This window comes from Anolis carolinensis, chromosome 6 (assembly GCF_035594765.1).
Source record: "Anolis carolinensis isolate JA03-04 chromosome 6, rAnoCar3.1.pri, whole genome shotgun sequence".
NCBI classification, from domain to species: Eukaryota; Metazoa; Chordata; class Lepidosauria; order Squamata; family Dactyloidae; genus Anolis; species Anolis carolinensis.
This window is the reverse complement of record NC_085846.1, coordinates 10,232,050-10,256,190: the sequence shown is the minus strand read 5'-3', so window position 1 is coordinate 10,256,190 and position 24,141 is coordinate 10,232,050. Positions and strand designations below refer to the sequence as shown.

At 40.0% G+C, this 24,141-nt stretch overlaps 2 protein-coding genes across 2 annotated transcripts; both read left to right on the top strand.

Annotated features, from left to right (window-relative positions):
• The first annotated feature begins 1,034 nt into the window (after positions 1-1,034).
• Positions 1,035-3,193, top strand: LOC134292441 (vomeronasal type-2 receptor 26-like). Its single transcript, XM_062957433.1, has one exon. It carries the CDS (start codon positions 2,276-2,278, stop codon positions 3,173-3,175), a length of 900 nt encoding a protein of 299 aa, XP_062813503.1. The 5' UTR covers positions 1,035-2,275; the 3' UTR covers positions 3,176-3,193.
• An 11,583-nt stretch (positions 3,194-14,776) lies between these two features.
• On the top strand, positions 14,777-18,280 carry LOC100559799 (vomeronasal type-2 receptor 26). The gene has a single exon (XM_016995349.2). It carries the CDS (start codon positions 15,277-15,279, stop codon positions 16,174-16,176), a length of 900 nt encoding a protein of 299 aa, XP_016850838.2. The 5' UTR covers positions 14,777-15,276; the 3' UTR covers positions 16,177-18,280.
• The last annotated feature ends 5,861 nt before the right edge of the window (positions 18,281-24,141 follow it).

The window sequence follows — 24,141 nt, the reverse complement described above, 5'->3', positions numbered from 1 at the left end:
CCTGTTAAAAGAAAGCAAAGGAAAAATATTAAAAACAACAGATTGGAAGAAATATGAAGAATATAGGAAATAAAGCAAAGGTCTAGAAAATAACCAATGAGATCCTGCAAATCTGTATATGGATGAATCTAGAAAATTTTGAAAAGAATAAACTCAACAGAATAACAATTTCGCGAAGTACAAAGAACGGAATACCAAAATACCCCTATACCCTGAAACCTTTTTTCTTTTTTCCTTTTTTAATTTTAATTTTAATTTTTTAATTTTTTTTCCTTCCCTTTCGCTATTACCATATTAGCCCCAGAAACAGATACTTAATCCCCCCTTTTCCCCATGTTATATATTTCCTGCTCACAGATTGTATTTTCCCCTTTTATGTAATGCACCTAAAAATTGAATAAATTAAAAAAAGAAAAAAGAAACACGAAACGAAGCAGGGGACATACTAAATTTGTATTTTGAAATGAAATGAATATTTGGCATTACACACACCTCTAATAGTCAATGAAGTATGCTACAGAGGATGTGCAACATTAGTACCTCTGACTGGAATTATCTAAAGTATCTATATCTATGGTATATCTATATTTATATATAGAATTAGAGCTTGAGGGAGAGTTAGGACTTCATCACATTTACCATATATACTTGAGTGGGGCCCCGGTGGCACAGTTTGTTAAAGCACTGAGCTGCTGAACTTGCGGACCAAAAGGTTCCAGGTTCAAATCCCGGGAGCGGAATGAGCGCCTGCTGTTAGCCCCAGCTCCTGCCAACCTAGCAGTTTGAAAACATGCAAATGTGAGTAGATCAATAGGTACCGCTCCAGCGGGAAGGTAACGGCGCTCCATGCAGTCATGCCGGCCACATGACCTTGGAGGTGTCTATGGACAATGCCGGCTCTTCTGCTTAGAAATGGAGATGAGCACCAACCCCCAGAGTCGGTCACGACTGGACTTAACGTCAGGGGAAACCTTTACCTTTACCTTACTTGAGTATAAGTCGACCCGAATATAAGCTGAGGCACCTATGATAGGGTTTTCTAAGGCCAAGAATGTGTGATTTACCCACCACATTCATGGCCAAGTTGGGATTCTAAATCTGTTCTTCTGAGTTGCAGTACAATGCTCAAACCACTGTGTTGTGTTGGTTTGGTTACTTTTCCCCTCAAACTGTTGAAGATGTATAAAAACATGAAAAAAAAATATGTTGGAAATGTTAAGCACACCAAGGTACTTTCTATTATATGTGGTGGACATGTAACAAAGCAAAAGAGTATTGGAAATTGGAACAAAATTTGTTACAAGATATATTTAAAATCAGGTTACGATTAGGTTTAACTTTATTTTTATTGGGACAAACAAAAGCCATGAATTTCGAGTCAGTACGTCATATGATTATTTTGCAGAAAGACTACTCTATGTACAAAAAATACAGAACTAAAGAACTACCTCTGAAAGAAAATTGAATGATAAAAGTTTTAGAATTGGCAGAAATTGATAATTTTTAAAACCCTTGAAGGTTTTGAAGATTGAATAACAAAATTTAGACAGTAGGTGGAATGCAGAAACTGTCTAGAATGATAGATTAGCAGGGTTATAACAATATTTTCTCTGTGTGTCTTTGAGGTGGGAGGTGGGAAGTCCATTTTAATATTTTATTAAAATTTGATTGTTTTTCAATATGGCGTATGGGGAAAACTAATTGATGTAAATAAATAATGATATGAGCAGTATAGGAAAAAAATCATAGTCTTTAGAAATTGTATGGTAATACTTATGTTGCTGAAAAAATAATAAAAAGGTAAAGGTTTCCCCTTGACATTAAGTCTAGTCGTGTTCGGGGGTTAGTGCTTGTCTCTATTTCTAAACCTAAGAGCCAGCATTGTCCATAGACACCTCCAAAGTCATGTGGCCAGCATAACTGCAGGGAGCGCCATTACTTTCCCGCCGGAGCTGTACCTATTGATCTACTCACATTTGCATATTTTCAAACTGCTAGATTGGGGTTAACAGCGGGAGCTTATCCCACTCTCTGGATTCGAACCACCAAACTTTTGGTCAGCAAGTTCAGCAGCTCAGCGGTTTAACCGCTGCACCACCCGGGGCTCCAAAAAATATATGGATAGATTTTTAAAATTATGGAAATTAAGGAGTTGGTGGCAATTACTTCTTTCAGAGTTTGGGTAAATTTCCTTGATTTTGTGTTATTCAATTCACTGCACATTCACTGAAATGAACTATATTTTCATTCCATCTGTCATTTCTTCTTTTCAGACATGGATACTTGCTTTGAATGCCCGAAAGGACAATACCCAAGCAATGATCAGCATGAATGCATTCCTAAACATATTATCTTCTTGTCTTACCATGAACCTTTGGGAGTCAGTTTAACCATTCTTTCCCTCACCTTTGTATTTATCACAGCTTTGGTGCTCGGGATCTTCTTTAAGTACCAGGATACTGCAATTGTCAAAGCTAACAACCGCAGTCTATCGTATGTTCTACTCATTTCTCTCCTCCTCGTGTTCAGTTGTGTTTTCTTGTTCATTGGTCAGCCTAATCATCTCATATGCTTACTTAGAGACTGTCTTTTTAGTGTCCTCTTTACAGTAGCCCTATCATGTGTGTTGGCCAAAACAATCACAGTGATTCTAGTTTTCAAGGCCACCACACCTGAGTCCAAAATGAAGAAATGGGTGAGCAAGCCACTGGTCAATTCCATTGTGTTTTCCTGTCCCTTTATTAAACTCATTATTTGTATGGTGCGGCTGATCATTTTCCCCCCATTCTTAGACTCTGATATGGAGTTAATGGCCAAATACATTGTCCTGTATTGTAATCCCGGTTCACATCTAATGCTCTACAGTTGCCTCAGCACTTTTGGTCTGTTGATTATTCTAAGTTTCAGCATGGCTTTCCTTGCCAGGAAACTTCCTGACATTTTTAATGAAGCCAAGTTCATCACCTTCAGCATGTTGGCATTTTCTAGTGTATGGCTCACCTTTATTCCAACCTACCTGAGTACAAAAGGAATAAATATGGTGACTGTGGAGATCTTCTGCATCCTAGCATCAGGTGCAGCATTGCTCATATGTATATTTTCTCCTAAAATCTATATCATATTGCTAAAGCCTGAGCTAAACAACAAAAAGCTGTTAATAAGGACAAAAACCTGAAATGCTTAAAGCCCTCAGTAAACATCAGCAAGTGTACTGTACAGTTAACTAAATTTCTTCCCAGTTTTTAATGGGGCTCAAAGTTCACTCTTATATGTGTGCATATCTCAATGACTTCTGTAAGTCATTGACTGAGATAGCTGTCAATTCCTTTGGTTTATTTATATTTAGTTATTTCCTACCCTATGTACAAAGATTCCTGATGCCTAACAAGAAAGTCAATAAAGAAGGGGCTTATTCAAGATTTTTAGTATTTTGAACATCATCAACAGTTTAAATTCAAAGTGGAAACCCTTCTCATTTTGTTCAAACAAGGACATTTTGGTATTCTGGCTGAAATAGGTGACGGTAATCTGTTTTTTCCAAAAATGTCTGAAATTATATGCACACTTAATACTTTTCCAAAGGGAGTACTGAGTTAATATTGCAGTAATTCTCACATAGCTCCAGATCTGAGAAGGCTTTCTTCAAGAGAGGGTTCATGAGTCTTCAAATCATCAAGCACATCCGCATGACAGAGCACATCTACATGGACCACTTAATGTGCTTTAAAGGTAGCTTGACAGCACAGTGTTTAGATGGCATGCATCATAAACTTGTGCAGCAATGTGCTTTAAAGGCTTTAAATTGTGACAAACAAACTTAGAGGATACTTCAAAACAGGGCCCATCAGCATGCACATCACATGGCAAAACTGATTGAGAAAAGGGTACTCCAGTGATTCGCACATGCACATTGAAGCATGCAAAATTGAACTAAAAATCCACAATTTCTCCTGCACCGTGAAGCTGCAGATACTGCAGATCTTGGAACTGATTCAAGGCCAGCTCTGTGGTACTACATATGAGCTCCATGAGACTGGCTCCAGAACGTCTTATCTAAATCATCCACACACTGAAACAGCTTTGTTCTTTGACAATATTACACTGACCTAAGTGGTTATGCCCACAGTAAGACATTTATTACTCCCTGGGCCCAATCAATCGATGCACCTCTCATCAGTCAAGACTGCCATGGATCAAGTTAGCATCTGATGGGATGAACCCATTCATTCATATATATATTTGTGTGTGTGTGTTGTGTGAAAGTAACATACAAAATACAAAATTCAAAATACAAATATTTTCCCCACCACCCAACCATGAACCACCACCCATGGCTTCCAAAACCATTCAGTATGGAACTAATATCTAATAAAAACCTATCTAATAAAAACAAAATCTTCATTACAGTAGAGTCTCACTTATCCACGCCTCGCTTATCCAAGCCTCTGGATAATCCAAGCCATTTTTGTAGTTAATGTTTTCAATATATCGTGATATTTTGGTGCTAAATTCATAAATACATTAATTGCAACATAACATTACTGCGTATTGAACTACTTTTTCTGTCAAATTTGTTGTATAACATGATGTTTTGGTGCTTAATTTGTAAAATCATAACCTAATTTGATGTTTACTAGGCTTTTCCTTAATCCCTCCTTATTATCCAACATATTCGCTTATCCAAGCTTCTGCCGGCCCGTTTAGCTTGGATAAGTGAGAATCTACTGTATTTCCTCCCCTGATTCCATTGAAGAGCTTGGCCATTCAAGTCTTATTCTTACCATCAAGTTCAAACAACTAAAAATCATACAGGAAAAAAAATACTAATCAGATGGAATACTCCAGACCAGTGGTTCCCAAACTTATTTGGCCTACGGCCCCCTTTCCAGAAAAAATATTACTCAGCGCCCCCTGGAAAGGGGGGCGTGGCTTAGAGGGGTGGGCGTGGCTCCTGCTTAAGAGGGCGGGGCTGAGCCTCTCCCCTAGGCCAGGATGCAGGGCTGGGAGGGGGAGGGGGAGGTGGGCGGGGCTACAAACGGGCGGCCAGGACTGGGATTGGTGGAGTTACGAGCTCTGAGGCAGGGCTGAGCTTCTATCCCTGTCCTGCGGCACCTGCCAGGACACAGGGGGTGGGGCTAGAGGAGGGGGTGGGGCCTCTTCTTAAGTGCCTGGTGGGGCTGAACCTCTATACCCCGCCCCCGTGTTCTAACAAGCGCCTCGGGAGGTATACAGAGGCTCAGCCCTGTCTCGCACTCTTGGGAAGAGGCCCCGCCCCTATCCCCGCCCTTTAGTCCTAAAAGGCCTCTCAGGAGAGGTATAGAGGCTCAGCCCTGTCTTGCACTCTTGAGAAGAGGCCCCACCCTTAGCCCCACCCTTTAGTCCTAAAAGGCTTCTCAGGAGAGGTATAGAGGCTCAGCCCTGTCTCGAGCTCTTGGGAAGAGGCCCCGCCCCTAGTCCCACCCTTTAGACCTAAAAGGCCTCTCAGGAGAGGTATAGAGGTTCAGCCCTGTCTCGAGCTCTTGAGAAGAGGCCCCACCCTTAGCCCCACCCTTTAGTCCTAAAAGGCCTCTCAGGAGAGGTATAGAGGCTCACCCCTGTCTCGAGCTCTTGGGAAGAGGCCCCGCCCCTAGCCCCACCCTTTAGTCCTAAAAGGCCTCTCAGGAGAGGTATAGAGGTTCAGCCCTGTCTCGAGCTCTTGGAAGGAGGCCCCGCCCACTCCTCTAGCTCCGCCCCCTTTGTCTTAACAGGCACTTCAGGTGTCAGCCCTGTCTCCAGCACTTGGGAAGAGGCCCCGCCCCTCCCCTGGCCCCGCCCCCGTGTCCTAATAGGTGCCATCACTGCCTCCCTGGATCGCACCAGCTCCTACCAGGGGGCGGTAACACCTACTTTGGGAATCACTGCTCCAAATTCTACAGTGATGGCGGTATTATAGTCTGCAGAAGCAAAGACCACCAGCATTGAAGCGATGATCCTCCACCACCAACTTTATTCGACCAGTCCAATATTGTGTGAATGTCCAATCACATCTCCCAAAGCAGTAAGTCTATTCTCAGCTTAATAATGGAGAACAGAATGGCAGTGGAAAACAAAAGAGATTTAAAGATGAGCCTAATGCTAATTTTAAAATGTGGAATAGACACAGAGAAACCTTGTTGGGACTGCCTTCCATCTGAAAATCTATGTCCTCATTGTGAAAGACCACTTGGATCCAGAATAGGTCTCTACGGTCACTTACACGCCCATTGCCAAGACACTATCCTTTGAAGACATCATACTCAGTCACGAGTTATCGCCTATGCATAGATAAATGTGGATAGATAATCTGAGCGCATTCTCAAGATAAGCACAGAAAGAGTCCTCTCTGATTGTTCATTTTACTGAATCCATGACATTTGCTCTTTAGTTATTGTCTGAATTTTATAATTTCTGGTATGTTTTCAGGGGGTCATACACCAAGAAAACCCCTATATAGTGTAGACCTTGAACACTTTGCTAAGCCAAATGGGTTTCCTCATGGCGGAGATGAGATCCTTGTCAATGAGGGCAATTATTTTCCCTAACATCTCAGAATAGCATTTTCACGGCTTAGAAGTGCTTTGCCATTTCCTCCCTCTGAATATAATCTGCCATTCCCTGGAAGTCTCCCTTCAAACCAAGGCTGACCTATCAGTTACTCAGATAAAGTCATGCATTAGTTAATATTTTTTAATAAGTCTACTCCAGTAATAATAAATCTAAATTCTTCTATATGATTCCCTATGTCTTTGCTTGTTTGTTTGTTTTAATAAGTTGCCTTTTCCAAGGTGGGACCCCAGGCAGCTTACAAAACAATGTAAAAAAAAAATTCATTACTCAATATAAAACAGTTAAAATCATACATTATGAGAAACGTGTTGTTGCCTGGAATAGCTATCATCCTAATAAGTTATTACCACCTCAGCAATCTTCAGATTAGAATCATGTTGATTTCTTTTTAAAGTCCCTAAGGAATTCCATATGCCACCAGCAGAACTGAAAAATAAACTTTGAGATTGCTACTAATACCCTCTACGCCTGGAGAATTCAGGGTCTAGACGGAGTTCTGGCAACACCATTTCTTCTTGTTTTCAACCAACCAAGTGAATATCCATGTTCAACAGACTGTGTCACAGAACTGAATGGCTGTGCCACAAAAGATGGCTTGTTTCTCTGAACACTTATTTTCTTCAAAGCTGATGATGTTTCTGACGTTGGTTTTGGTGCTGCTCCCAGTGGGTGTGTGCAAGAGTCTCCCTATTCCTCAATGTGCCGTCAGCAAGTCTCTGCCCATTCTTTATGAGTATCATCATGCAGGAGATCTGATCATTCCTGGAGTCCTTTCCCAGCTCCTCATCACTTATGAAGAAAGAGATTTCAGGAGAGAGCCCAATCAGCTGTCCATTGAGCACGTATCGTAAGCATTGAATGTTTTGAGCATATAATTTATCAGTTTCCCCTTCAGTTTCCTTTATAGCATCTGTCTAGTTTCAGAAATCAGATTTCTGATTTGTAAAGAGGAACCATATCATCTTGACATTCTTTTGAGTCATTAAGTGACAATCATTTGGTGACAGGTTTGAACACTGATAATTGTGAATGTATATTTACATATATTAGCTGCCATTTGCCAACAATCTGTGTTGGGTGTTTGTATCTTGCTTCAATGACTACTAAAATTACAATTTCCTCATATTCACCACTCCAGGATTTATATAATTATGGAGCTATGAGTAAGTTGGAGCCCACTAAATATTATACACAATAAAACTTAAGTCTGAAAAATCACAAATATCTCTTCCCTGAACTACGGCTTTACAATACATCATAATCCAATGTTTTATCAAGCAAACAATAATCTGACATGTAATTTGTGTTGTCGAAGGCTTTCATGGTCGGGATCACAGGGTTGTTGTATGTTTTCCGGGCTGCATGGCAATGTTCCAGAAGTATTCTCTCCTGGCGTTTCGCCCACATCTATGGCAGGCATCCTCAGAGGTTGTGAAGTATGGAGAAATTAAGCAAGAAAGGTTTATATATCTGTGGAAAGTCCAGGGTGAGAGAGGAAAACTCTTGTCAGTTGGAGGCCAGTGTGAATGTTGTAGTTAATCACCTAAATTAGCATTGAAAAGCTTCATCTCTTGGATTTTTTCCTGCCTTGGGGCATCCTTTGTTTAGAGTCGTTAGTTGCCCCTGAGTCAATCATGTCTGGAACTCCTATGTTTTAAGAGTGTTGCTTCTTATTTACTTCAGGAGATGAAGCTTTTCAATGCCTGCCATAGATGTGGGTGAAACGTCAGGAGAGAATACTTCTGGAACATGGCAATGCAGCCCGGAAAACATACAACAACCCTGACATGTAATTGTTTTATATAAATCAGATGCTTTGATGTGCGGCATATCATTCTCCTTACAGACAAATGACACAATTTTACCAGCACATCCTGGCCTTGGTGTTTGCTGTAAAGGAGATAAATGAGAATCCCCAGATCTTGCCAAACATCACTGTGGGCTTCCATGTGTATAATAACAATTTTTATCCAAGTTGGACCTATCTGGCCACAATGAAACTTCTCTCCACTTGGAACAGATTTGTCCCAAACTACAAATGTGATGACCAAAAGAGCTTGCCAGCAGTCATTGGGGGACCTAACTCCAACATTTGCTCCCACATGGCACACATCCTGGGCATCTACAAAATCACTGAGGTAAGAGGACCCCCTTGGAACATGGATGATGGAAGGAAAATCTAGGTGGTATATCCAGGTTTAAGTCAATTTTTTTCCTGCAGGTGTAGCATTTCAGATTGTGACAGGTGGAAAAATTTAGCCATGTCTCCCTCTCCAAGCCACTTGCCTTCAGACTGAGTGTTCCTCCCGCATCGCAATATGGTGTGAGCATAGGGTCCATGTTATTTCAAGGACCATGTCTTCCTTTATGAGTCTATTAGAGCTCTAAACTCTTCAGGGGACGCCCACCACTTTCTCAGACTCATGTAATAGAAACAAGGAAGAGGGCCTCCTCAGTGAGTGCTCCAAGACTTTGAAACTCTCTCCTTAGAAAGATCAAGTTAAAATATTTTATGCTGTCAGGCTTTTACAGACTGGCAAGGGGGGGGGGGGATAATGCTGTGTGTGCATGTGAGTACACCTTGCTATATGTTAGATATATCTGAAACTTTTAATTTTATTTTCCTTTGGCTTTTTTCCAGCTCATCTATAGCTCTGCACCAGAACAGAATGACAGGAATAACGCTGCCTTCTTCCACTGGATGTTCCCAAATGGGAATACACAATATTTGGGGCTTCTCCAATTGTTACTGCATTTTAGGTGGACATGGATTGGCGTGATCTATGAAGATGTCGAGAGTTTGCAGACATTTGTAATGAAGCTGCTTCCATTGTTTTCCCGGAACGGCGTCTGCTTCGACATCATTGAGAAATTACCAGGCAGGAGTTTAATCAGTGATGTCACTGAGGTGATAACTGATTGGATTGTGACATTTCGGCTTGTCTTCAGCAGTACAGCCCGTGTCATGATCTTTCATGGTGAGGTTCAAAGCATGGCCAAGTTGAGAACTGTAGAAAACTTTTTCACATTTGAAGGCATACCAGTTCAAGACAAAGGGAAACTTTGGATTATGACAGGAGACACCGATTTCACATCATCCCTCTTTCAAAGAACTATGGACATAAATTTCCTCCATGGTGCTCTATCGTTTATTATTCATTCAAAGGAGGTGTTAGGATTCAGACAGTTTCTGCAGACAAGAAACCATACATTAGAAAAAGGAGATGGGTTTGTTAGGGCTTTCTGGGAAGAGGCATTTAATTGCTTGTTCCCTGGCCCTGCCATAGATGAACTAAATGAGAACATCTGCACTGGAGAAGAGAAACTTGTAACTCTGCCTAGCTCTGTCTTTGAAATGAGCATGACTAGCCACAGCTATGCCATTTATAATGCCGTCTATGCCCTGACGCATGCTTTCCATTCCATGCATTCATCCCCATTAAAGAGAAGAACAGTGATACCTGGAAGGAGAGAGAGTATGTTAACACAGCAGTCATGGCAGGTAATGTCCTTAAGCAGAAGACACAGCCATTGATGCAACAGCCACTGTCTCTCCCAAAACTGGGAATTTTATATGTGTGTGTGTGTGTGTTGTTTTTAAATTGTAATAGACAAACACAGACATACAATAATACGCATAACAAAACTTAGTGAATGCCATGAAATTAATGATTACACAAAAAAGAGGGCAAAAAACAATTTAAAAACAAAAACAAAAAAAGACACAAAAAAAACCCCATAGATGATAATATAATTTTTTTAAAAAGAAAAAGATTCTAGACTTCCAACCATTGCACAGTTACAATAAGCAGTTTTTATATATCTTTTCTTATTTATCTATATCTGGCGCCATTACTAATTAACCTTTTTATTGTCTTTCTAAAGTAGCAGAACTTAACCTTAAATCAACATCTTCACTTGTTCTTCTTTCAAGTAGTTTTTTATCAAGTTCCAGTCCGTTTGTTTTTTCGGTCTGCCATAGTTGTTTTTCATTAGTTGTTTTTCAAAACAGGGAATTTTTTCGACTGTGGCTGCCATCATCCCCGATCAACGTTTATACTAAAATTCCTTGTAGCACTTTTCAGACCAGGAGAAGCAATAGAAATATCCTTCTTAACACAACTAAGGGGGTTTGTTATTGCTTTTCCCAAAGACTGAGAGAGTGTGACTTGTGGAATATCTCCCTGTAGACCAGCATTTCTCAACCTGGGGGTCGGGACCCCGGGGGGGGGGTCGCAAGAGGGGTTTCAGAGGGGTCACCAAAGACCATTAGAAAACACATATTTCTGATTATCACAGGATCCAAATCCCTCCAGTACTTCCTGTTGGTTAAGGGGGGTCTGTGTGGGAAGTTTGGCCTAATTCTATCATTAGTGGTGTTCAAGGGGCTCTTTGATTGTAGGTGAACTGTAAATCCCAGCAACTACAACTCCCAAATGTCAAGATCTATTTCCCCCAAACTTCACCAGTGTTCACGTATGGGCATATTTGAGCATTCATGCCAAGTTTTGTACAGATCCATCACTGTTTGGAGTCCACAGTGCTCTCTGGATGGAGGTGAACCATAACTCCAAAACTCAAGGTCAATGCCCACCAAACTCTTCCAGTATGTTCTGTTGGTCATGGGAGTTCTGTGTAGCAAGTTTGGTTCAATTCCATTGCTGGTGGAGTTCAGAATGCTCTTTGATTGTAAGTTAACTATAAATCCCAGCAACTATAACTCCCAAATGACAAAAATAAATCCCCCCCCCCCAACGCCACCAGTATTCAAATTTGGGCGTATCGGGTATTTGTGCCAAATTTGTTACAGTGAATGAAAATATATATATATATATATATATATATATATATATATATATATCTCAGATATTTACATTATGATTCATAACAGTAGCAAAATCACAGTTATGCAGTCGTAATGAAAATAATATTATTGTTGGGGGTCACCACAACATGAGGAACTGTATTTAGGGTTGCGGCATTAGGAAGGTTGAGAACCACTGCCGTAGATTTCTATGGTAGAGCAGCAATTCAAAGTCTTGTCTCCCAGAGTTCTAGTACAACACTGAATATATGCTGTGTTTTCCCCATTTAGATTCCTCGCTACCTGAGAAGTCAGTCATTCAACAATAGTGCTGGGGAGGTTTCTTTTGACCAAAATGGAGAAGTCGTTGGTGGGTACGATATTGTCAACTGGGTCACATTCCCAAATCTGTCTTTTCTCCGCGTTAAAGTTGGGAGTGTAGTTTCACAGGCCTCCACAGACATATCGCTTACCATTGATGAAGATGCCATTGAATGGCCCAGCAGGTTTAACCAGGCAAGGTCTATATACACGTTCACAATGTGTGTTTGTGTTTAGAAGATATTGTGATTTGAATTCTCAATCATTCTGTCTTTGGGAATGTGTCACAATTTCATTTCAGACATTTATACCATTATTAACAAATAGCTTCATATTCAGGTTGGAAAGATTTTGAAATTTAAAAAATCTTATATGTGAAAAAAAATATATACTTTTCAAAAAAAAATCTCAATTGTTCAGAATGGACCTTCCATACCAAGTAAGGGGAATAAGAATCATTAGGATAAAAACCAATAATCAGCCTAAAAAAAACCTAAAAATGAGTGATTTGGGAAAGCTTTGGAAAAGGTTCAGGAGTTGCATGTGGGGATCCGAAGGAAATATTTGCATAGTCTTCCCCATTTTACTCCACTTTTTTTTCGTGTCAGGAGCAACCGGAGTTGCTTCTGGAGTGAGAGAATTGGCCATCTACAAGGACGTTGCCCAGGGGACGCATGGATGATTTTGATGTTTTACCATCCTTGTGGGAGGCTTCTCTCATGTCCCCGCATGGAGCTGGAGCTGACAGAGGGAGCTCATCCACGCTCTCCCTGGGTGGGATTCGAACCTGGCAGCTTTCAGGTCAGCAACCCAAACTTCAAGTCATGAGGCTTTTATCCCCTAGGCCACCGGAGGCTCCTATTTTTACTCCACTCATAATGAAGGACTGCAGGCAGCCCATTGCTGGGATTTACCCACCTCTGGTTTAAAGGGAGGCAAGTGAGGGAAAACTGCAAATACATGCATAAATAGAGGCCCTTCCACGAAGCCCTATATCCCAGAATATGAAAGCGGAAAATCCCACAATATCTGCTTTGAACTGGGTTATCTGAGTCCACACTCAGATAATGTGGGATTTTCTGTCTTGATATTCTGGGATATAGGGCTGTGTGGAAGGGCCCTAGGTGAAAGTATATCTGCATGACATTCATGCCGACCTTAAAATAGTATTGATGAGCAACAAAAAAATTTAAGACGAAACTAAAAGTGAACTAAATAGACCTATGAACTAGAGGTGATGACACATTTTTCCTGTTCATAGCAGATTGATTGGAGAGTGTGGGATGCTAACCAATACCTGTAGTCTGAGGGCCCTTCCACACAGCCATATAACCCAGAATATCAAGGCAGAAAATCCCACAATATCTGCTTTGGACTGGGTTATCTGAGTCCACACTACCATATACTGTATATACTTGAGTATAAGCCTAGTTTTTCAGCCCTTTTTTTCAGACTGAAAAAGCCCACCTCGGCTTTTACTCGGGTGAGGGTCCTGGTTGGTTAATATTTGGGTGAGCTTATACTCAAGAATATATGGTACATTTATTATTTTTCTCTATTATTATTGGTATTATTACATTTATTATTTTTCTCTATTATTGTTGCTACTATTACATTTATTTTACTCTATTTTTATTATTATTAATACATTTATTATTTCACTCTGATCTTCTTCTTCTTCTTCTTATTATTATTATTATTATTATTATTGCATTTATTATTTTACTCTATTATTACATGCATCATTTTCCTGTATTTATTATTATTATTATTATTATTATTATTATTACATGCATTATTTTACTCTATTATTATTAAAAGGATACATAAGCACATTTACATTGAAGAAGATGAGAATAATGATTTGATCAGAGTTGGACAGTCTTATCTTGAATTTGAGCTTTATGTAAATATTCAAAAACATTTAACCTACTGATGCCTCAATAAATGTAATTTTATTGGTATCTATTTTTATTTCTGAAATTTACCACCCTCGGCTTATACTGGAGTCAATGTTTTCCTAGTTTTTTGTGGTAAAATTAGGTGCCTCAGTTTATATTCGGGTCTGCTTATACTCAAGTATATACGGTATTCCAATTCAAAGCAGGTAATGTGGGATTGTATTCAGCTGTGTGGAAGGGGCCTGAGCCCTTGATCTGTACAAGTTAATGTTTTCCATAAAGCTGACATATTTACATCTTTCACTTGTGAACAGACACGTCCACGCTCACTGTGTAATGACTGTTGCTCCTCAGGATACAGAAGGGCAAAGAAGGAAGGGAAGCCATACTGTTGCTATGATTGCCTTCCATGTCCCAAAGGGGAGATTTCCAATCAAACAGGTAGGAGATGTGGGTTTTCTCCAGCACTTCCAACTCAAGGCAGACAATTACTGCATAAAATCTTATTTACATCAAGCCAGGAACCATTACATTTACAGTGGACCCTGAGTATCGGCTGCATTTTCATTCCAGATTCCCACTATTCTATGGATACCTGAAATCGTAGATGTTCAAATCCCATTCTGTGCAGTAGTGTAGAAAAATGTGTCTTTTATAAAAATGATAAAACCAAAGTGTGCCTTTTGGATTTTAAAAATATTTTAAAGCTACAAATGGTTGAATCAGTGAGTGCAGAGTCGGTGCATATTGAGAGAAATGAGAAACATGAAAGCTTATTGGTCCCGACCTATAAGATCTCTGGTACTAAAGCAGATATTAACAGCATGACAAAAGTTCCTTAAAATACATATAATGAGAGAGATTGTGCAGTTTAAAATTCAGGGTTTGACTATGCCCTTTTGGCAGCACCAACTGCTAAAAATGCTATTTATTCTGACAAGCAGTCATGCAGGCAGTCATTTCCCTAAATTTCCAAAAGCATGTGTAGCTTTTGCTAACTAACACAGATAATCATCTTGGACATGATTATAGAACGGACATGGGTAAACTTCGGCCCTCCAAGTGTTTTGGACTTCAACTCATATAATTCCTAACAGCCGGTAAGCTGGCTGGGATTTCTGGGAGCTGAAGTCTGAAACACCTGGAGGGCCGAAGTTTGGCCATGGCAGTTACAGGGCTTTTGGATGGGAAAACAAATACAGTAGCAGCAAGTGTAGACAAGATGGAAGCAGCAATAACCTCAGCCTTGTAATGCAGATGAAAGAAGACCTATAAATGCAAATTGCTTATGTATTCTAGCAGTTGGTGGCCAGGGAATGGAGATTCACTAACTACTTTCCATTCACTTCAATACACACAGTTTGAACTTCTGAAAAGGCAATTTTCCCACATCCAGGGATAATGAAGCCTCCTTCCTACACGTATTTGTTTGATGTAGGTTGTTTAAGAGAGTGGGACAAGTAATAAAGTCATACTCTGGATAAGTATGTGACTGGCAGTCACTAGAGATCCATATCCTGGATCATGCTTGCCCTACTATGCCCCCAACTTTCCTCCCAGATCTTATTTAAAATGATGGAAATCTGAGCCTTGCTTTATGGGAATACTCATCATATGACAACCAAGGATGTAAATTTCACCTAAATTTATATTTGTATTCCAGACATGGACAGCTGCTCTCAATGTCAAAAAGGTTACTATCCAAACAAGGACCAAGACCTTTGCATTCCAAAAGTTGTAATCTTCTTGTCTTATGCTGAACCGTTGGGAATTGGTTTGGCGACTTCTGCAGTTGCCCTTTCGTTCATTACCACTTTGGTGTTAGCAATCTTTGTGAAGTATAACAATACACCCATTGTGAAAGTGAACAATCGTATGCTCTCCTACACCCTTCTCATCTCCCTCCTGCTCTCCTTCCTCTGCACTTTGCTATTCATTGGCCGACCTCAGAAGATGACCTGTCTCCTCCGACAAACAGTTTTCGGAATGGTCTTCTCAGTGGTTATTTCTTGCTTGTTGGCCAAAGCCATCACAGTTGTTGTAGCTTTTATGGCCAATAAGCCTGGATCTAAATTGAAAAAATGGATAGGGAAAAGGCTGGCCATATCCATTATTCTTTTGTGCTCCTTGACTCAAGTCATGATTTGTTCACTAAATTTGGCAACCTCACCACCATTCCCAGATTCTGACACAGATTCATTCCTTCAGAATAATGTATTGGAATGCAATGAAGGATCTGGAACGATACTTTATTGTGTCCTGGGCTTTATGGGATTCCTGGCTATTATCAGCTTTATTGTAGCTTTCCTAGCACGGAAGTTACCTGACAGTTTCAATGAAGCCAAGTTTATCACCTTCAGCATGTTGCTGTTTTGCAGTGTCTGGTTAACGTTTGTTCCAACCTACCTTTCCAGCAGAGGCAAATATATGGTGGCTGTGGAGATCTTCTCCATCTTGGCTTCCAGTGCTGGGTTACTAGCTTTTATCTTTTTCCCTAAATGCTATATTATCCTCTTTAGGCCTGAGCAGAACAAAAAGGAGCAGTTAATGAGAAGAAAATGTTAGAGAATGCTTCTTCCATTTTTGACAGAATGTTTCTGATTTTGCTAAGGCAGGATAAGGAGGTTGCTCACAATAGATGTTTAGACACTACTAAAGTTTGAAAACTTGAGCTTTATGTAACACCACAGGCCTCGTCTACACTTCCATATAATGCAGTTCAATGCTGTTAAACTCCATTTTGAAACTGCATTATATGACCATGCAGATGGGGCCACAGATTAATTACTTTTATAAAGCACCACAACACACTGGATAATTTTGCACAAAGGAGAGAAATTGAATGCTTGGGAGCTGTTAACAAGCTTCTGTGGTTTTCGTGCGCCATTCATGAAAACACTACATTCATATAATGAGATCTATTTTGAACAAGAAAAAGAAGAAAGGGGATAAAATGACAGGATAGCCTATAGCTAAGGGTTCACTTGGCAAAACTGAGAAAAGTATGGCCTTGATCCACAAGTGACTTTCCAATGCTGTTTTCATGGCTTGCAACTACTTGGGACTCGCCGAAAGTGGTTGAAATCCCAAATGAAAAAATGTTAGGGAAATGACTGATAATTTCCATTGTTCTTTTGTACTCTCTTATTCAAGCAACCATTGTACGCTATATTTGGCAGTCCAACCATTGTTCTTAGTGCCCAATAAAAAGAAATAATGGTTGAAATAATGTTTTTCCTATTGTCCTGTATTTCATGACTGATTTCTGAGTGTATATAGTGGGTGATTTCTAAGTTACTCTTTCAGAGGAGCAGAGGGAAGGATTCCTACTCCAGTAGAGCTTTGATTATAATAGGAATAAAATAGAATGAATTTAATGGAAATTATATTTTACAAAAGGTTCCAAATGTCACCAGTCTTCCTCCTATTGTGCTAAATAGATGCTCTATCACTGGTATATGACACCAAAGAAATTAGGACAAATGTATAAGAACTTGGACAATAAATGTTGGAAATGTAGAGCAAAAGTGGACTTGTGAGAAAACATTGGATTATTGGAAAGTCATACATAAAGAATGCCAACTAATTTTAAAAAGAGACTTCACAAGGAAACCTGAATATTACTTGCTGGGAATAATTGACTCAGAACATTTTACTGACCTTAACAAAGAAAAATTATTTACCTATTTTATTACCTCTGCAAAAATGGTCTTTCCAAAAAGTTGGAAATTAGATATTATACCCAATAAGGAAGATTGGCTTAACAATGTAATTGAACTAAAAGACATGGATAGAGTAACATTTTTATTAAAGGAAAATCCCGGTAGAAGAGGACTTTTGAGGACTATCTTAAGAAGGAAAGAACTTTTTTTTAAAGATTCAGTGTAAAACTAAGAAGAAGAAGAACTGAAGGAAGAAGAATGGAAGTCATTAACAATTCCCCTCCCCTATTCCTCCCTTTCCCCTCCTCTTTTTTCTATATATAGATATAGGTTTCTGATTGGTTTGGGGCTTTTCTTCTTTTTTTTCTTTTTTCCCCCCTTTTTTCTTACTTTCCCTCTATTGTTCTCTCTTTAGTGTTTTAATGTTAAACTAAAATATTTTCAATAAAAAATATTCAAAAAAATAAATAACATAAATGACCCATTTGCATTTTCTATATTAAAGCTTTCCTACACTAGCTAAAAACGCAGATCTCCTCTCAAATGTATGGCTATTTTTGGTGAATAGCCTGGTTTTTTTGTTAGGTTTGGTTTGACCTGTTCGTGCCCCAGTTCAAAAGTTCTGGAGTATCCTGAGGTTTTGGAGCAGTCTGGTCAGCTAATTTTAGATGGAATCTACATCTAGGAATCTCCAGCTATCTGAAAAAATACATTACATTTATCAGTAACCAGTGGAGCTGTTTTAATAGGGGGGTTGTCCGCTCCCTATAATTCACTCCAGTTAATAACCTGGCTGCAGAATGTTGTACTAATTGGAGTTTCTGGGCCATCTTCAAAGGCAGCCCCACATAGAGCACACTGCAGCAATCCAATCTGGAGGTAACTAAGACCACCATGGACAAGTCAGACTTCTCGAGGTATGGACTTTGTGGATCAGTGTATACATTCATCGTCATTGGTGTTCAAAAAGGTGGCACAAGCATTGGCACACAGTAGGTATCACCTCAGATATCACTTTCTTAGAGATTTTTCCCATATTAGTTGCAGTTACAATTTGAGCAGCGGAGTTTGCTAACTCTATCATCCATTTTTGATGTGACAATAAGGCCACGGTACAGGTTAAAGTTTTTAATTTCTTAACAACCAAGTCTAACTGTGTCATGGAAGCAATCCATTGTTCTAAATTACACTGCCTCCCACATGGCATTTGGTTCAAGGCTTTTCATGTGGAAGAGATTGACAATGGCTTAGCTGAAGCTCTGTGGAGTATGCCGCACCATCATTCGGATGGAGTAGATGCTGATGATGAGGAATTGGAGTGAGGAGGGAGTCAGGGGAATCGGGCTAGTGTTGGCACCAGCTCTTATACAAGGGCTGTACTGTGGTTCAGAAAGAAATACAGGCTAAGTGATCTTTTGCCAGTCCTGGTTGAATATGTATTACAGTTCTACGTCTTTCTTAGAAGGAAAGGGTTGGCGCCACAGTCCTTTTGGGACAAGGTGTCAGTGCTCACCATCTGGTTTAAGACACCAGGTTATGCTGATTGTACAGTAGAGTTTTGAGTACGTAAATTGCTCAAAACGGGGTTATGTGAATACGGTAAGACCCCGAATCCTCAACAGTCCCTATGTCGGAACACAGGCGCCTTAAAGAGCCACACACACAATACTCAGTCTTAACAAAAGATTTATTGCAACTCAAAAACAGGCTCAGAGACACTTAACTGTAGTGTAACTCAAAGTATTAGCCCAAACTGGGCTCAAGAGGAAGAACGGAAAATAATCCGGATTAAATAGATGGATAATCTGGATTAAAATGCAGTCAATGGAATTGGCAGCAAACAGCACTGTAACAGACTTCCTGGAAGACAGCATTGTACTCGGAAGGTAAACAAAACCAGTCAAAGTTCAAAAAGCAGCAGAACAGAAGGTACAAACTAATGACGTCCTCAAGGTGTTTACACAAGCTGCAGTCGAGTCAAACCAGGATCCAGGAACAGGGGAAAGCCGCACTCACGATAGCCAATCCAAAGGTAGTTTTCTGAAGAGGGTAACCAGAGCTGAAGTGAAGTCAATCCAAAGCCAGGAGGGGAGAAAGCTGCAACCGTGATAAGCCAATCCAAACGTTGTTACCAGAGGTCATCAAACAGAGCCGAAATCGCCAGTCGAAAGGTCCAAGAATCACAGGAACCAGGAATGCCAAGCTGCAGAGCCAGGACCCAAAACCCAATAGGAAAAACAAGCAGAGACAAACATACGCTAAAATGACACTTTGCCTTCTGCAAAGGATACCCATTTCAGACCCTACTTTTAACTTACACATCATTTTCTGAAGATGAGCTGGCCTCCACCCCATCATCATCTCCCACAGCTGTTCCTGTCATCACATGTGAATCCCGGTTCTCATCCCTCCAGCTCCTCCATCTTCTATCAAGACTTAGGTTTCCCCATGGCCCTGGTATATCAGCTGTTTGCCAATCCTCCTGTCCCGAAGACCCCACAAACACATCACTAGAAGTTGGCTCCGCACTCATATCCCTTATTTCTTGTACCCTAGTCCAGTCCGATGTGCCCTCCACATTTTCATCACTCTCAGACCCATCATCCCCAGAGAAACTAAAAAACGACTCCTCCTCTATGGGAGCAGTAAGTATATCCCGGAGCTTCTTCCTCTCCCGTTCCTCATCTGATTCCTGCTCCCGAGTAACCCTCTTAGTTCCTCTATTCACATCCATCCTGTCTCCTTCTTAAATCATTGATTCCTCATCACTTGGAAACCCTTCAAACGTGCCTTCCTCATAAGGTGCCATAAGTATCTCCCAGATCTGTTTCCTTTGCTGTTCTTCATTTGGTACCTGCTCAAGATTACCCCTCTTCCTCCTACTAGTACTTCTACTGTTGGTAATATTGCCAGCAGACTCAACTACAACACCCTATCCCCAGGGATTTTCATAGGTCTGTGCCAACAATGTCTATAACCTTCATCTAGCACAGTTATTGACTGTGATGCTTGAAGCAAATGGGATCTATCTGAGGCTCCTTCCTTGTCACCTCCCAGCCTCGTGCTAAGAGTCCAGCTGTCAGACCCTTGGGGAATCTTGGAATAAAAGCACGCTCACAAAGGCAAATCCTTAGAGACAGCTTTATTTCCTTCTTACCACAGGATATAGAAAGAGAGCTCTAGCAAGTTCCCGCCAACTGCGGTGTATATCTCCTAGCTAACCCGTCCCCCTCCCACTATCTAATTTCAAACAGCTACATTCCATTCTCACATAACACTTCTACAGTTCCCAGTCCCCCCCCCCCCCCCGCCCAGGTCCAGATAGCTCTTATCAGAGAGCCTAACCATCATCTCTCTCCCAACATGGCATGGGGTGGATGAAACTGGTACGGAGAAATACCAGTTTCATCTACCCCATGCCATGTTGGGAGAGGAAGGATAGTATGGACAAACCCTGACACTAGCTATATCTGAGGGCTTTGTACCCAGCCAACCTTTAAATGCAAGGAAGAACATGGTGTGTTTCAAACCCCTAAAAGAGGGGACGAGACCCAGGCCAATCCCAAATTTGACCTCCATTCCAATTCCTTCATCCCGTGAGTGTAACGATGAAATTCAAACTTGTTCCCTTGGCCCATTCAATGCTCTGAGATGCTCCACATCAATAAATTCCCCATTTCTTTTCATGGATTTTTGACATAGAGATGGACAGGTGTCTGCTTAGCCCATTTCCTCCACCAACTAGCCAAACTGGCACACATCCCACCCAACAGAACCAACGGGTGCAAATGAACCATCACAGTTAAAACTATACTATTTCCACAGTGTAAATGACCCCTGGGATAAAACACAACACGAATAAGAGGACTATCTAGGCCTGTAATCAAATCCAGCAATGCTGATCTTACTTTTGGAAACATCAACCCCATAGTCTCAAACTTGTGTAAAATATTGGGCAGCCAGTTAATGCCCAGAAAACTAGTTCTTTCCTTGGAAACTTTTTTGCTTTCTGGACATGTTTTTTCATGAACATACGACCCATATGACTCCTGGTAAAATTGGTATGATCTGAGAAGACACCTGTGGAGTTGTGATAAACATATTTTTGCAATGCCCCAGGGTCCTCCCATTTAATGATCAAGTTTATTCTATTTGCTCTTACTTCTTTTACGTTGCTGGAAACTCCAGGGAATTCTAGTGAAGAAAGGGTTCTGTCTTTGCTCTTTTATACACAGGACTACATCATTGTACAATCAGTGGGATTTATCTATAAATGAACCTGCATTGGGGTGCATTGCTTTAAATTATATGCAGATTGCTAATGTCATTGGAGCTGTAGATGGAGGAAAAGATGGTTCCATTGCTTTGACTGTGTATATTTCACACTGTACAGAACTGATTTCAAATCAGGAAACAAACGGAACTTCAAACAGGCTGTACTACTACAGGAGACCTCGATCACAGTGTGGGAAGCAATGGCTAATTATCCAAGTGGAATATTTCTATGCAGAATTAAACTATCCATCCAACTCATTTTCATTCTGCTGGTATTCAGTCTGTTTCAGGTGGCATGCACAGCTGGTTCATGTGACATTGGTCGATCTCTTCATATTCATCACAAGTATCACATCTCTGGAGACCTGCTCATAGGTGCCATTCTGTCTCAGATTTTCATGTCTTCTGAAGAGATATCCTTTAGACAAAATCCTGCTGAGAAATCTCAAGGAGATACGGTGTATGAATTTGGTTTTTCCCCCCAAATTATTTTATGCAATAATTCAGACATGAGAGGTTGGGATCTGTTAACAATTCAGTTGTTATATGTTGGAACTGGTTTAAATTAAAAATGGAAATAATATTAGAAAATATACAAAAATGTTTTTTAAAGTTTTTCATATAGTTATTCAAGACTTCATTGCTACCTTTCAAAAGTAAAATTATGATAAATATCATCCCATGTTTGCATATTGCATTGTTTTGAGTGCTTTAGGGTCTCTTTTTGGAGAGATAAAGCACGACAGAGTGCTGATGATGATGATGACGACAACGATAATAATAATAATAATAATAATAATAATAATAATAATATTTATTTATTTTTAGTATTGATATTCTGCCCTTCACACCCCGAAGGGGACTCAGGGCAGATCACATTATGTACATATAGGGCAAACATTCAATGCCAATAATAATAATAATAATAATAATAATAATAATAATAATAATAAACATATGAATTCTGATTCACACCTACATCAGTGTTCAACTGTATATGTAGAAGGCTCAAGCACATTTTTCTGTATCTATAGTCAGACATTCTTCAATATATTTTAGTGGAATGCAAATAGAAAATGTGTATTAATCTGAAATATAAGTCCGCTGTTACTGTTATTTCAGAGTGCTTTCTCACAACTACCAACACATCCTGGCCTTGATTTTTGCCATTAAGGAGATCAATGAAAATTCCCTCATCTTACCCAACATCACATTGGGATTCTGCATTTACAACAGTCATTTTCTTGCCGACTTTACTTATCTTGCTTCAATGGAACTCCTTTCTACCTGGGGAAAATTTTTCCCTAACTACAAATGTGACACTCAAGACAACCTAGCAGCCGTCATTGGGGGACCTACTTCTGATGTCTGTCTTTTCATGGCAGATATCCTGCGCACCTATAAGTTTTCACAGGTAAGCTCACCCACAGAATTAAGAGTTTAAAACAACAGGATTTCTAGGAGAATTCAGTCTCTACAGACCCTGAATTTGTATTTGTTAACTTTTCCCTAAGCAAGCTTGGAAAACAATATTGCCTGAATGTGTGTTGAGATATTCACATGTTTTTCAATCTACCATTCTTTCTATGCTTGGATAACTTTACTGCTAGAGATGGGTTTTCTGGTGTGAACAAAATAACTTGACTCTAAAAGGCAACATATGTTGCATGATGAGCTGAAGAAAGTTCAACTCTATACATGGGATGATGTGAATATTTATGGGACCTCACAGCTCAGTTCCCATGGATTCTATAAGTAACACATCAAACTCCTTCCAAGTGTGAGACATAATATACAAGGGCCTTTGTAGAATCTAGTGGGATCTAAGCAGTAAAGTCCCATATAGGCCCACCCTTGGATTACATCATTGGGTGATGGGTTAGCCTGGTCACAGAATTTGCATCCAATTTAGTTTATAGTCATGGGTTTCATACTGAGCTGCCTTGAAGATGATCCAGAAGATGCAGCTAATGCTATTGCAGAATGCATTTTAACTGATATAGTCTGGAGGATGTTCAGTCACTACTTAAGGTACCGGATCTTACAAAGTCCAAACCAGTACAATAGCATGCCTTTCAATCCTTTGAGGTGCAAACACGAATGTTTTTAGATAAATGTTAAAATATTTTCTGTAATTATTTCCTTACTCTAATGCATTTTTTCCTCTGTTTTTTCTTGCTTTGGATTCCTTTTGGGGGAATTTTTATTATTTCAGTACCATGCTTTGCTTTTAACTGTACTGATGCACTACCTGATACAGTCATTTCATTCACTCACTACAATTATATTAACTTGTAGATGTAATGTGCTAATATGATTACCTCCTTATCTCTCACCCCAAAGATCACATATGGCTCTGCTCCACTAATGGATAACAAAAAGGAAGCTGTTTTCTTTCACAACATGTTCCCAAGTACTACCCACCAATACACTGGGATTCTCGACTTAATTTTGCATTTCCAGTGGAAGTGGATTGGGCTGGTGTATTTCAATCGTGAAATGGGAGAAAGATTTGTACATAAAGTACTCCCGATGTTCATGCAAAAAGGTATTTGCTTTGACTTCATAGAAGGAGCAATCCTGATAAACTTTT